Here is a 14,335-nt window from a genome sequence, read left to right as displayed (position 1 = left end):
TCAAGACACAAAACATTCCTCAGATCGTCTGTGTATTGACTGGTCGCAACATATTCACACAGACAGATGACTATAATCATCTAAACAAGCATAAACAAATACATACTGACAACAGAGTAGTAAGTAGATTTCCCACAGTAAGCATACTGAATAAAAACGTATAACATAGATACACTGTAACACGGTATCACGGATGACTGTGCATTTGTGATGCTAATCGAAACTGCAGGCTAGACTGTTAGCTTAACTTGTGGTCATATATTTAACTTCAAAACTTCACAGAAAAATTACGTTGTGCAATACAAACAACTTCTAGAAGGACTATACATTTTAGTATAACACCAAGGACAAGACACACAACACTGTTGTACAAGTTCATACCTGTAAAAGAGGATATTTGAGTCAAGAAACACAAAACATTCCTCAGATCGTCTGTGTATTGACTGGTGAGGAAGCGCAGTGTCAGTTTACATTACTAAGTTGTGGTTGCACCCCCTGCTGGTGTCTCCTGATAACTACATCAACATTACTGCCAAAGGTGTTAGAAATACATTCAGCTAAAACACAACTTAAAACTTCTGTTACAGACTAATCTAATAACAGACTACCATAACTTGAATCAATAATTCTCATGTATCATAGAGGATACAGTAACTGACACTCGAACAAACTATAATTATCTTGTGTCATTTCTAACTATTACACGCGCACGCCTTTCCTTGGGTCTCCAGCTCTGATGTGAGGTTTTGAAAGTTCCTCCAAATCATGGCGCAGCAGCTTTGAGGACAGAAGTTGCATTTTTCATTTGAAAGCATTAACTGAACTTATCGAGTTGACCACGGTTTTGTCTTTTCCTTGCAGCTCTAAATTGAGCTCATTCAGCATGTTAGTGAGATCGGTTAAAAACGCCAAATCGAGCAGCCACTGATCGTCATTAAGTTGCTTGTATTCTGCATTTTTACTGACAAGGAGAAACTCCTTTATCTCCGGACAGAGCTCTCGAAATCTCTTTAGGAATGTCCCCCTACTAAGCCATCTTGCATCAGTGTGTAGCAACAGTCGATTTTCATTGCAACATCCATTATCTCTTTCATGTTTCGCATTTTTGTTGGTGTATTATGCAGTGGTAGTTAGAGAAGTCTGGGAAAGCATCATCCTCCCTGCACTTGGCAATAAATCCATTCAAGTGGCCCACCATCGCGGGCGCACCGTCCATAGTGATTGACATTAAATTGGTTTTAAATTGTTTTTTTTTAAGTTTTTTTTAAAGTTTTTCACAGATTGCCCATGTTCCATCATGGGCAGTATTGTTAACGGTTCCTTTTTTGCAGTCATATCGGTAAACACCATCCGAATAAAAAATGCACAATTGGGCTGTATCACTTATGACCGTTGACTCGTCTAATTGCAACGAGAAACACTCACAGTCCGCGATGTCCTTCCACAGCTGCTGTGTCAAATCATCTCCCATTACTTCACAGCGCTGTGTCACTGTACTTCTTGATAGCTGAAGAGCTTTGATTGAAGATAATATTTCTGGTTTATTTTTAAAGTCCCGAAACAACGAGTCAGCTGCCTCAACGAATGATTAATGATGGAGTGACTCACCCGGAACGATGCCTCGGTGGCTGACTTTGCTTTTAAATTCACGTGTGTAAAATGACTGCTGTCCAGTTAACTGCGGTTTTAGTTCAGTCATCCTTCTCTTTCTCAGCTCGCTTTTCGGAGGGATATCAGTGTCGTAGTTTTTATGAACAGTTCAAAAGTGCCTCTCCACATTTCCCTTTTTTTGGAATAGCAATGGTAGATTGACAGATCAGACAAATGCACTTAGAACATGAAAATCCTCCTCCCATTCCGCATGGAAGTGGTAAGTTTTTGGTTTCTTACTTGGTCCGGCTCCCCAACTCATTTCCCTTCTTCTGTAGATATAATTTTGAAGGCTCGCTATATTTTTGCCGTAAGCTAGCTCACACATTTTCTACGCGGTGACCCCATGTTGTCAGAAGAGAGGAGAGTAGTTGTCATTAACGGTTAGCCCAATGAACACAGTTTGAAGCAACAGCAGATGGGCCGCCCTGTACATCAATCAAGTGGCAAATATCACATGGAGGATTGATGATAGGCTAACACTTATCTTTTTTTTTAATGATGCGCAATCTACCCTCACAACCTTTTCCATCTACTGGTCGCGATCGACCTATTGGGCACCCCTGGTTTAGAGGATTTGCAGATTTGTAGACAAGAGGGATTTACCATTTATCAAGCGCTTAAAAAAATGCAATAAAAAACAGTTTCTATAAAAAAATTAAAAATAAATAAACATTAAAAGACATTTAACATGCAAATACAAATTAAATTTTTTTCACATTGAATACATCTGTAAAGAGACAAAACGAAGAATTTATTTCTTCCGCCGCCTGAGGTCTTTTGGAGCAAGTCGACAAAGTCTGGTTTTGTTTTTTTACTTCTTAGGACTCACTCACACTAGCAAAGTTGTCCCGTACCAGGCTCGTGTGCTCATCCATTAAAAGAGATGCTCAAACAATGAGTATGAAGATAAATAAGATACATAAAATAGAGTTAAATTAATCTTAAATAGCAAAAGTGAAAAGCTCAGAAGTTACAAAAATATACCAAAAAAATACAAGGTGCTTTTCTCAGGAAGGACTTCAATAAAGTTTATACCTGAAAGTGTTTAACAATATAATTCTGTAAAATGTTACATTTACAGCTATAGTGCCTTCACTTTCACTCAGAGTGGCTATGTAAGCACCTTAGTGGCTGAACTGGTCTAGTTCTTATTGCAGCGCAGGAAATAGTCGTTCCTCAGCACTCGGAACAGTCTGCCACTCCTCAGGCTGTACTCAAACATGTACGGTCCACTGTAAATATAAGTAAAACCTGCAGAACAGAACAGCATGTCAATTCCTGTGCAAACTTGCTCTGATTCATAAGATAAGATAAGATAAGATAAGATAAGATAATCCTTTATTTATCCCACAATGGGGAAATTTACAGTGTTACAGCAGCAAAGAGCAAAGATTGCAGACAAAAAGTGAACACAGTACAATTTAAATAAAAATTTGAATAAAAATTGTAGTCATTAGATTTTTATTTCCCAAAAACACAGATTAGATTTGAATGCTGCTCACCTTTGTACTGGAAAGCTGCCGTCACCTCCCCGGTCAGTCCGTTGAAGGTTTGATCCACATTCTTGGGGAATCCCTTATCCATTCTCTTCTTGGCCTCGTCGTAACTAAAGAAACAGAAGCAGGAATTAGACTGATTCATACAAACCACAATCAGTGCATGTTATTAATCTTACTTCTCGTTATTTCAACATACCTGTAGTACTTGCTGCCTACGAAGAACAGAGTCTTGCCAGTTGCTGCATCATAAAGAGCTGCATTGACTTTCTGCACACTTTCAGGAAGACCATAACTGGAGATAGATTTGGGAAAGCCGGGCACGATATCATAGCCACTGAAAGCCCACACTCGACGACCTGTAAGGAAATAAAAAAACATTTTAGTATAAACATGACGTGATTTTAAATCTGAAAAATTCTTAGTCTGGCTCTGATTAGGAGCTCTGGTTTGATTTGCAGAACTAATATTGTACCTTTGAAGAGTAAGACGCTGTCCAACACGTGGCTTTCATAAGCAGCATCGATGTTGACGGGAGCATCTGGCCAGAAGTTTGTGATAAGGAGTTGCTGAGATTTCGAGTGTGGCTACGCCAGAAGAAGCTAAGAACAAAGAAGAATAGAAAGTAGTTTTAAAGTCAGATTTTGTGTGACTTACAGTGATGTTTAAGAAATGAGCTGTGTGTCTACAATACCTGTCCTTGAAGAAGAGCATCTCTCCTCGCAGGGTGGCAACAGCGTCTAACACCATGGTTGAATCACAGGAATCAGGGGTGGTGGGGGGCTCAGGTCCTGGCTGAATCATAAGGTTACTTACATGCAATGCACAGAGTAGTTACATGGAACCAACAGGTTCTCTTACACACTCATTGTTCAGATCATTCACCTGTAGGTGAGGCTGTTCGTCTGCCACTTGGAGTTGAAGAAGGAGTATTCACCAATGTTTCCTTCTGGAACTCCGCAGCGGGGCTTCTTCATCATTGCTAAGGTGTCTGCATCCAGGGTGCCGGTGATCTGGAGACCAAAGAATCTCTGCATTTCACTCAGCTTCTTGGTCACAGGGCTGATTCCTCGTCTGATAGTCGGACCCATCTCCTCCGTAAGGTTGAAGAAATTCTTCAGGTAGCTCTGCAGGAGAGATTCAGAGTTAAGTACTCAAGATGTTGTGGCACACAGTAGACTGTGACTGCCAGGCTTAGTAGAAAGCATAGATTGAAAGTCTCCATGTGTGTTGCTGAATGTCTCCTTGTCCTGCAGGCAGCCGTTATAAAGGCTGCGATCAGGGCGTGTTGAGCAACTACCTCGACGACTGTATAAAAAAAAGTTGCCCACATTAAGTCACAGTAATTATCATGAAAAATAAAATGTGGAAGATTTTCAGGACATGACAATGCCATATATGTACTACTGTATTTATTTTTACAACTTCTTGCAGATAAAGTTTTAAACTATTTTCTTTGTTCCATTATCATTTAAAAAAGACAAACAAGCAAAATCAAAAATAAATGCTAAATGCCATCTATGATGGAAACTTTTCAGAAATTACTTCAGGTCAGATTACTTTGAAATATGACACATAGACACTTTGAGACAGGTTACTGAAATTGGTTCACACTAATAATACCGTATATGGCAGTGCTGACTGTTTTAAAATGTGCACATTTCATCTCATGGTGTAGTTGTTCAAATTTCCAGAGAACAAAAACGACTAAATAAAAACCCAATAGCCTTCACATCAACCTCAAGTGTTCTCTCTGAACATGCTAACATGCAAAACTGTGAGGTTGACCATGGTGGACAAGTATGCTCAAATCTCTGCAAACTCAGGAATATGGGTTTACAGCATGTGAGTTTTTGATTTGATTTGATTTGATACTGCTTTATTGTCAGACATGGTCTAAAATGTGTCTTGTATCACAGCGGCTCCATTTGCAACATAGAAATTAAAGACAAGATACAAAGATTTGACACAACATTCAAACACTAATCAAATATTCAGAGGCCTTAAAGGTGCTTTGATCTGAGATTCAGCTCCCCATATCCATTGTAGTAGTGACTGGTGAACAAAGAGTGTTTCAATCTGACCTTATTTAAGGTGGGACCCTGTTTCTCCGGTTTGATGGTAATAGTTCTGTGTTCAGAGTGTGGTGATACAAGACACATTTTAGACCATGTCTGACAATAAAGCAGTATCAAATCAAATCAAATCAAAAACTCACATGCTGTAAACCCATATTCCTGAGTTTGCAGAGATTTGAGCATACTTGTCCACCATGGTCAACCTCACAGTTTTGCATGTTAGCATGTTCAGAGAGAACACTTGAGGTTGATGTGAAGGCTATTGGGTTTTTATTTAGTCGTTTTTGTTATCTGGAAATTTGAACAACTACACCATGAGATGAAATGTGCACATTTTAAAACAGTCAGCACTGCCATATACGGTATTATTAGTGTGAACCAATTTCAGTAACCTGACTCAAAGTGTCTATGTGTCATATTTCAAAGTAATCTGACCTGAAGTAATTTCTGAAAAGTTTGTTGAAGTTGTAAAAATAAATACAGTAGTACATATATGGCATTGTCATGTCCTGAAAATCTTCCACATTTTATTTTTCATGATAATTACTGTGACTTAATGTGGGCAACTTTTGTTTATATGATGAGCAACAATTAGCCACTTCCTTTATTACCTATTAAAGGGAAACTGAGTCGTGGAGTCGTCGAGGTAGTTGCTCAACACGCCCTGATCGCAGCCTTTATAATGGCTGCCTGCAGGACAAGGAGACATTCAGCAACACACATGGAGACTTTCAATCTATGCGTTCTACTAAGCCTGGCAGTCACAGTCTACTGTGTGCCACTACCACAGGTGACTGTGCAGGATGAGACTTTTGCAGAGGTATGTATGCTTGTTTTTGCTTTTGTATGCATGTTTTCATACTATTCTGAATTACAGTGAATGTGGAAACCTTATTATTCTAGAAAATGTTAATATTAGACACAGGAAGAAAATGATTAGCTGCTTACTCTCTGCCCTCTCTAAATCAGCAAACAGATAACATCTTCCTTCATTTTACATTTCATAGCTGATGCATTGTTGAGTATTTAACTCTCAATCTCTCCTGCAGAGCTACCTGAAGAATTTCTTCAACCTTACGGAGGAGACGGGTCCGACTATCAGACGAGGAATCAGCCCTGTGACCAAGAAGCTGGGAGAAATGCAGAGATTCTTTGGTCTCCAGATCACCGGCACCCTGGATGCAGACACCTTAGCAATGATGAAGAAGCCCCGCTGCGGAGTTCCAGAAGGAAACATTGCCCAATTCACCACCTTTGGAGGCGACCTCAAGTGGGACAAAAACAGCCTCACCTACAGGTGAATGATCTGAACAATGAGTGTGTAAGAGAACCTGTTGGTTCCATGTAACTACTCTGTGCATTGCATGTAAGTAACCTTATGATTTTCTTCCCTTCAGGATCGAGAACTACACACCTGACATGTCCCCATCAGAAATTGATGACTCCATAGAGAAAGCGTTTCAGGTTTGGGCCAATGTCACTCCACTGAGATTCACAAGAATCTACAGCGGCATCGCTGACATCATGATCTCCTTCGTAAGAGGACGTGAGTCTGAATTAACTTCTTCTTTACCATTTCCCAGTCTCTTATTCTCAGTACTTAGTTTATTGGGTTTTTTTGGACTGTAGCCTCTTGGTTTCACAAGTAAAGAAAATGTGAGATTGTCTTATACCTGCATTCTTTGTAACGGCCTGTAGGGGGAGATTCCACTGGGTGCAAAAAAAGGTTTGGTTGTAGAAAAAGTCTTCTCAGTTGTTGTTCTCAGTTAATTTATTACCTCAGTAAACATTTTTATAGACTTTATTTCTAGAATCAAGTCTTCTTCAATGCAGCATGATGTTCAGGAAAGAGGCTTAGCACTGCGTTTCCACCCTCTTCTCCAAATATTTTCCATTTTGGCTCCTTAAACCAAGATGGCAACAGTGAAAATTATGAAATCCAATAACGCATTTGGGCTTTTATTAATTTTGATTTCAGTTTCTTGCAACACATTGGAAAGCTACTGAACTGTAACACTAAGCTGCATTCTGAAAACCAAGACCAAGAATACAATATTTCTTAGAACAAATTTCATCATGGCTTGTTATTCTACTTGGTTTGCAAAACTTGACCATGAGCAAATGTTCCTTCTAACAGCACATGGTGATTATTACCCCTTCGATGGCCCTGATGGCATTCTGGCCCACGCCTTCGCCCCGGCTCCTGGTATTGGAGGAGATGCTCATTTTGATGATGATGAGACCTTCACTTTCCGCTCAAATTCAGGTCAGTTAGTTACCAAATGTATACTTTTGTTCCTTTTTTTTCATCTGAACTTGAGTTGCAACTAAACTTGTAATTTGATGATCTCTGCTGTAGGTTACGTCCTCTTCATGGTGGCCGCCCATGAGTTCGGTCACTCTCTGGGATTGTCTCACTCTGATGATGCTGGTGCTCTCATGTACCCCCTGTACTCATTCAATAACCCTGAAACCTTTGTTTTGCCCCGGGATGACATCAATGGAATCCAGTCTCTCTATGGTGAGTACTCATATTGGTGCATCTATTGGTGCAAGTGCTAAAAACATTTGACCAAAAATCCCTCAAGAAAGTTCTGCACAATTGTTGATGATGTCATACAACTCAATGATAAGCCGACTCTATCGAACCTCCAGGTCCAAATCCTGACACGGATACTTTTCAGCCAGGACCTGAGCCCCCCACCACCCCTGATTCCTGTGATTCAACCATGGTGTTAGACGCTGTTGCCACCCTGCGAGGAGAGATGCTCTTCTTCAAGGACAGGTATTGTAGACACACAGCTCATTTCTTAAACATCACTGTAAGTCACACAAAATCTGACTTTAAAACTACTTTCTATTCTTCTTTGTTCTTAGCTTCTTCTGGCGTAGCCACATTCAGAGCTCGAAATCTCAGCAACTCCTTATCACAAACTTCTGGCCAGATGCTCCCGTCAACATCGATGCTGCTTATGAAAGCCACGTGTTGGACAGCGTCTTACTCTTCAAAGGTACAATATTAGTTCTGCAAATCAAACCAGAGCTCCTAATCAGAGCCAGACTAAGAATTTTTCAGATTTAAAATCACGTCATGTTTATACTAAAATGTTTTTTATTTCCTTACAGGTCGTCGAGTGTGGGCTTTCAGCCCGGCTTTCCCAAATCTATCTCCAGTTATGGTCTTCCTGAAAGTGTGCAGAAAGTCAATGCAGCTCTTTATGATGCAGCAACTGGCAAGACTCTGTTCTTCGTAGGCAGCAAGTACTACAGGTATGTTGAAATAACGAGAAGTAAGATTAATAACATGCACTGATTGTGGTTTGTATGAATCAGTCTAATTCCTGCTTCTGTTTCTTTAGTTACGACGAGGCCAAGAAGAGAATGGATAAGGGATTCCCCAAGAATGTGGATCAAACCTTCAACGGACTGACCGGGGAGGTGACGGCAGCTTTCCAGTACAGAGGTGAGCAGCATTCAAATCTAATCTGTGTTTTTGGGAAATAAAAATCTACTGAATCAGAGCAAATTTGCACAGGAATTGACATGCTGTTCTGTTCTGCAGGTTTTACTTATATTTACAGTGGACCGTACATGTTTGAGTACAGCCTGAGGAGTGGCAGACTGTTCCGAGTGCTGAGGAACGACTATTTCCTGCGCTGCAATAAGAACTAGACCAGTTCAGCCACTAAGGTGCTTACATAGCCACTCTGAGTGAAAGTGAAGGCACTATAGCTGTAAATGTAACATTTTACAGAATTATATTGTTAAACACTTTCAGGTATAAACTTTATTGAAGTCCTTCCTGAGAAAAGCACCTTGTATTTTTTTGGTATATTTTTGTAACTTCTGAGCTTTTCACTTTTGCTATTTAAGATTAATTTAACTCTATTTTATGTATCTTATTTATCTTCATACTCATTGTTTGAGCATCTCTTTTAATATTCACTAAACTGTTTTAACTGTGTGTTTAATGAAGGTTAACTGATGACTACGGAGCATGTAGCATAAAAAGATTAATCACTGTTACAGATACACACACACAGACATTGCACTAAATTTGTAAACCATTGTGACAAGACAGATGAATGTATGCCTGCAAAATTGTTAAAAATATGTGATGACACCAATAATTTTCAATAAAAGTTGATTGAGAAGTAGTTTGATGTATCTTTCTATATTTTTTTTATTTGATGTTTAGAGGATCTGCAGATTTGTAGAACAGAGTGATTTTACCATTAACCAAGAGCTTAAAAAAATATAATAAGATACAGTTTCTATAATGAATTGTAAAAAAAAAAAAAAAAAAATTAATTAAACATGAAAAGAGACTCAACGTGCAAATACAAATGGGTTTTTTTTCTCGCATTAAATATATCCTTAAAAAGACAAAACTGAGATCTTTTGGGTCGACAAACTCTGGTTTTGTTCTTTACTTCTGTGATTCTAAAAGTTCTTCAGTACTGTAACACCTCGTGGTACGTGTCTGTCCACTACTTAACATGCTTAACTGCTCCAACAGTTAAACATCTGTAGGCCAACCAATGCAGACACTTTATGTTTCAGCCTAGGATAAAAACATGTGACGACATGGCCTCTGATCCTGACCACACTCTGAACACAGAACTATTACCATCAAACCGGAGAAACAGGGTCCCACCTTAAATAAGGTCAGACTGAAACACTCTTTGTTCACCAGTCACTACTACAATGGATATGGGGAGCTGAATCTCAGATCAAAGCACCTTTAAGGCCTCTGAATATTTGTTTGGTGTTTGAATGTTGTGTCAAATCTTTGTATCTTGTCTTTAATTTCTATGTTGCAAATGGAGCCGCTGTGATACAAGACACATTTTAGACCATGTCTGACAATAAAGCAGTATCAAATCAAATCAAATCAAAAACTCACATGCTGTAAACCCATATTCCTGAGTTTGCAGAGATTTGAGCATACTTGTCCACCATGGTCAACCTCACAGTTTTGCATGTTAGATTGCTCAGAGAGGACACTTGAGGTTGATGTGAAGGCTATTGGTTTTTTAAATATTTTTATTATTAAGTATTTTTCAGGAATGGTGCGACAAGTGGACCTTGAGTGGTTAAATTTGGTCCTAATGGGAGAAAAACCTAATTGTGAGGTCCTAGTTAGCATCAGGGGTAAGCTGTGTATTTGGATTAAGTAGAGGGATAAGAGTAGGCTAGTTAAGGTTAGAAAAAAGGTTTTTAGTTGGGCTGTCCTGGAGGTTTTAAGGTCAGTGATATGTCCTAATAATGATTTAATTATCCACCTCCATTCAATCATCCTCTGCATAGTCTCTTTCCCACTTTAAAACAGCAATATGTAACTCTGACACCTAGTGTTTAAAATGGGTACTTCAGTCCATATTAAAATCATTGGAAAGAGCTGTGTCCCCCCGCCCCCTCCTCTCTAGAGTGTTTGCGCATGCAGGTTGCCAAGTCACAGACACTGAAGCTTCAGTGTTTAGCCAGCCTTGCATCGGTCTGGAAACCTTTCTGCATTCTAACCTCTCTCCATTTTTCAAAAGCATCTCCAATGTTGATCCTACACAGCCAAATGAAAAGAGTTATATTTTTGGTGTTGGTGAAATTTCAGCAAGTGCAGAGTTAATTCTACTCTGGATGGAGTCAAATCCCTGAAACTTTACTCTCAGTTGAAAAAGAGTTAGAGTCAAAATCGAGTGTAAAAACGAAGTGTCAAGTAATCAAATCTGTAAGTGTCACTGCAACATCTTTAACTCTTTTACTCTTTCACTCTGAACCTGGATGTGACTCTTAAAGTGTTATTTATCCCTCCCCACCCCCATAATCGAACACACACCGACAGAAGTCATGAAGACTGCAGACTGTGATGACTTGTGGATTTAGCCTGACGTTGGCTGGTAAGAAAATTAAGTATTTTCAGTAAACGTTATGTTTTCATATAGATATTGATACTACTCTTCTTGTGTATGGTCTTTTTCAAATATTAGCCACTGTAACACAGTTAGCTGATTTTATGCTGCAATATCTAGCTAGCCATCTTATTCTCCTCCTAAGTAGCTTACTTACTCAATGATGTCATCTTGCTTCATCTTAAATTTGATGGCAAGGACCATAGCTATGATAAATGTTTCAGAGATGGTGTCTCAATGAACTGTTTATTAAGCTAAGTATGCTAAGTTTGCTGTGTGAGTGTTGGTATGATATCTCCTGTTAGTAAGACTAAAACTAGCATTATTTTTGTTAAACAGCAGAAAGATGTAAGTGAACGGTTTATGCTTGCTAAGCTGCCTTGCTCGTTCACGACTTGTCCGACAGCATGTTGCTACGCTATCTTTATGCAGTTGTGCTATGAGATTATTAACTAAATGTTTTTTGTGTGTGTGTTTTTTACTGTGTCTTTGGTGTGTCTTTTTGTGTATGTGTGTGCATGTGCAGGAACAGATCAGCCAATACAGGTTGTCTTGCATGGAGACTGAAGACAGTCCAACTCAACACCTAAGATGGCTTACATGAGCTTCCAGGCCTCATTTCCAGACTGATAAGTAATACTGTAATGAAAATGAGAGAGCATACATTGTTTCATATTGCTGTATGTTTTACAAAGTGTTTTAAACGATTATGTGGTGCACATGTTTTCAAATAAATGTGTTTTAACCAAACATGATTTTTTTTTTGTGTGTAATTTTTAGTAATTCATTAAAGCAATGTTTACACCTCACAGTGTTAATATGGGGGTAACACTTTTAATAGTTAAAAAAGATACTCTGAAAGAGTGAATTTCTAACACTACATTGCAGTGTTGAGCAAAAGTGACACTGGTTAGTGTTACCTGGTGTTAAATTTTAACTCCAAAAAGAGTCAATAGTAACACTTAGTTAGTGTTAAGATACCAACTCTCAAAAAATTGTTAAATTAACACTTTGTGGTGTGGACCCATATAGACACTTTAAAAGTGTTAATATTAACTCTGATAGTGTTAATTTGAGTATGCTGATTTTGCTGTGTAGTTTTACCATGATTCTGGTCTTGATCTCATTAGAAAAATGCAGAGGCTTTTTAGGTCGGGTGGAGTCAGTTATATCTGAACCAGTTCGCTTCCCCGTTTCCATTGCTGCAAAACCTGTAGGTTTGCCTGGCAAAATGAGGGGCGTCCAAAATGGTTGTATGGGGTAGACTTATAATCCGCCAACCTTACCTATTGCAGAATTGTAGACTAATAAGGACTGCAGCACAAAGGAGTTAGACTTAATGTAAGTGTGGTTAGATCTATTTATATGTAGGTGATAAACATTCGCACTTAACCACAAATCGTTAAAAATAGGATGGTCACCGATGAACGAGACATGTGGTGGTAAAACATGGTGACATCAGCATGTAAAAATAGTTGAAATAATACATTTAAGAGTGTCATCTAAAACAGAGACAGGACTCTTGGCTATAGATCGACCTGCTACATCAGAGTCTGATTTTAAATTACTTTTGAGGACATATTTTAATATGAGGTCTCCTCGTATATTCTATGATGTATCCATGAAGCTATAATTCCTTATTTATTGTTTCTTTAACTAAAACATTTTTTAAAAGTTTTAATCTTTCATTGAATTGTTTCGGGTAGTTTATGTTTTATTCTTTAATTTAGCCACTGCTTTAGATTGTTCCTCTTTTATATGGTATGTCTTCTTGTTTTATTCCTTCATTTTTGTGTATTTTATTGTTGGGCATCCATGGTTTGTGAAGCACATTGCAACGCTGGTTTTGACCAAGTGCTATTCAAATATACCAGGAAACCGAATATATATTTTTTGAAGTGTCTTATCTTAAGTGAATGTTTCAGAAATGACAGGCCTATATCAAATCTCCATTTTCAAGTAAAATTATTGAAGAGCTTTTCTTCAGTTAAATAACTTCTTGACATTGAACAACAGCTTTGATGTCTTCCAGTCAGGTTTCTAACCCCATTACATCACTAAGACTGCTCTGGTCAATGTGTTTAACGCAGACAGTGGCAGAACATCAGTGTTTGTTCTACTCAATCTTACTGTTGTGGTCAAACATTTAATGTGGAGTTCCCCGAGGTTCAATCTTGGGGCCTCTTTTGTTTAACATCTCCATGCTCCCACTAGTTCAAGTCATAAAAAACAAGCAAATAAGTTTCCCTAACTAAGCAGATGACACAGATCTATTTCACAATGTCCCCAAGGCGACCGATGCCCCTTACAAGCACTGGGTAAATGCACAGAACAAATCAGTGAGTGGATGTACTTTAATTATAAACCTCTGCACTGTAACTCTTGCTCTAATAATCTTATCATATTTTAACTTCTGTTTTAGCTATTTGTTTTCTTCTCTTTCATTTTTAAAATTTTGTCTTCATGTTTTTTTTGTAAAAAGGATTGCAGCTTAAACTTATTTGTCTTTGTGTGTGTGTGTGTGTGTGTGTGTGTGTGTGCGTGTGTGTTTGTGTTTCTTTTCTTTTGTAGATGTGTGTGACGTACATGCGCTCTTAACCACACTGTTCCTAATAAGGAGGTCACTGACCAATGACACGTGTGTGGTTAAAGATGGTGACATCATTTGTTACTAAAAATGTAATAATAACACATACTATACGGTATATCATATATTATATCATTGTGTATTTTATATATAATGTTTCAAGATGAAGGTTGTGTTTAAGTCAAAAGAATAAATAATATTAAAAAAAAATAATCATCAAAGACAAGTCATAAGTGCATACATACAAGTTTCACAAAGAGGACAGTTGTGCTCCTCTTAGGGTCCAGGATTTAGGAACAGAGACCTCAATGTAGTTTCCCAAAATCTCTTAAATACAAGTTTAAGTTAAACCTCTATACATTAAGAAATAGATAATTTAAGATATATATACAAGGATTTAAAAAGTTTTTTTAGGGGTGCTGGTGCCTGTGGCTCCTTTCCCGCAAGTCATTCCCCGCTCTCTTTTTCCCTGATTTCCGACTCTATCCACTGTCCTGTCTCTCTAATAAAGGCACAAAATGCCTTTAAAAAGTTATTTTTAAACTGAAAAACAACAGAAGTAGTTCTCATGTAGTCCAGCACCCATAAATATGTCAGAAAGTAAAAAGAACT

General features: G+C 38.3%; 1 protein-coding gene, 1 long non-coding RNA gene and 1 pseudogene across 2 annotated transcripts; 2 read left to right on the top strand and 1 right to left on the bottom strand.

Annotated features, from left to right (window-relative positions):
• Nucleotides 1–2,727: 2,727 nt before the first annotated feature.
• LOC132988747 (matrix metalloproteinase-18-like) lies at nucleotides 2,728–5,423 on the bottom strand (annotated as a pseudogene).
• A 464-nt stretch (nucleotides 5,424–5,887) lies between these two features.
• LOC132988529 (matrix metalloproteinase-18-like) lies at nucleotides 5,888–9,384 on the top strand. The gene is given in 11 exon segments (XM_061055979.1): nucleotides 5,888–6,047; nucleotides 6,277–6,524; nucleotides 6,625–6,773; nucleotides 7,365–7,493; nucleotides 7,587–7,748; nucleotides 7,883–8,012; nucleotides 8,105–8,238; nucleotides 8,354–8,371; nucleotides 8,374–8,497; nucleotides 8,587–8,690; nucleotides 8,790–9,384. Coding segments are annotated over 11 exon segments (1,446 nt in total). The 5' UTR covers nucleotides 5,888–5,909; the 3' UTR covers nucleotides 8,900–9,384.
• A 1,653-nt stretch (nucleotides 9,385–11,037) lies between these two features.
• Nucleotides 11,038–11,861, top strand: LOC132988769 (uncharacterized). Its single transcript, XR_009675854.1, has 2 exons — nucleotides 11,038–11,522; nucleotides 11,669–11,861. It is a non-coding gene; the product is annotated as an uncharacterized LOC132988769 (long non-coding RNA).
• The last annotated feature ends 2,474 nt before the right edge of the window (nucleotides 11,862–14,335 follow it).

Source organism: Labrus mixtus, chromosome 14 (assembly GCF_963584025.1).
Source record: "Labrus mixtus chromosome 14, fLabMix1.1, whole genome shotgun sequence".
Classification (NCBI taxonomy): Eukaryota; Metazoa; Chordata; class Actinopteri; order Labriformes; family Labridae; genus Labrus; species Labrus mixtus.
This window is presented reverse-complemented; position numbering and strand designations above follow the sequence as displayed.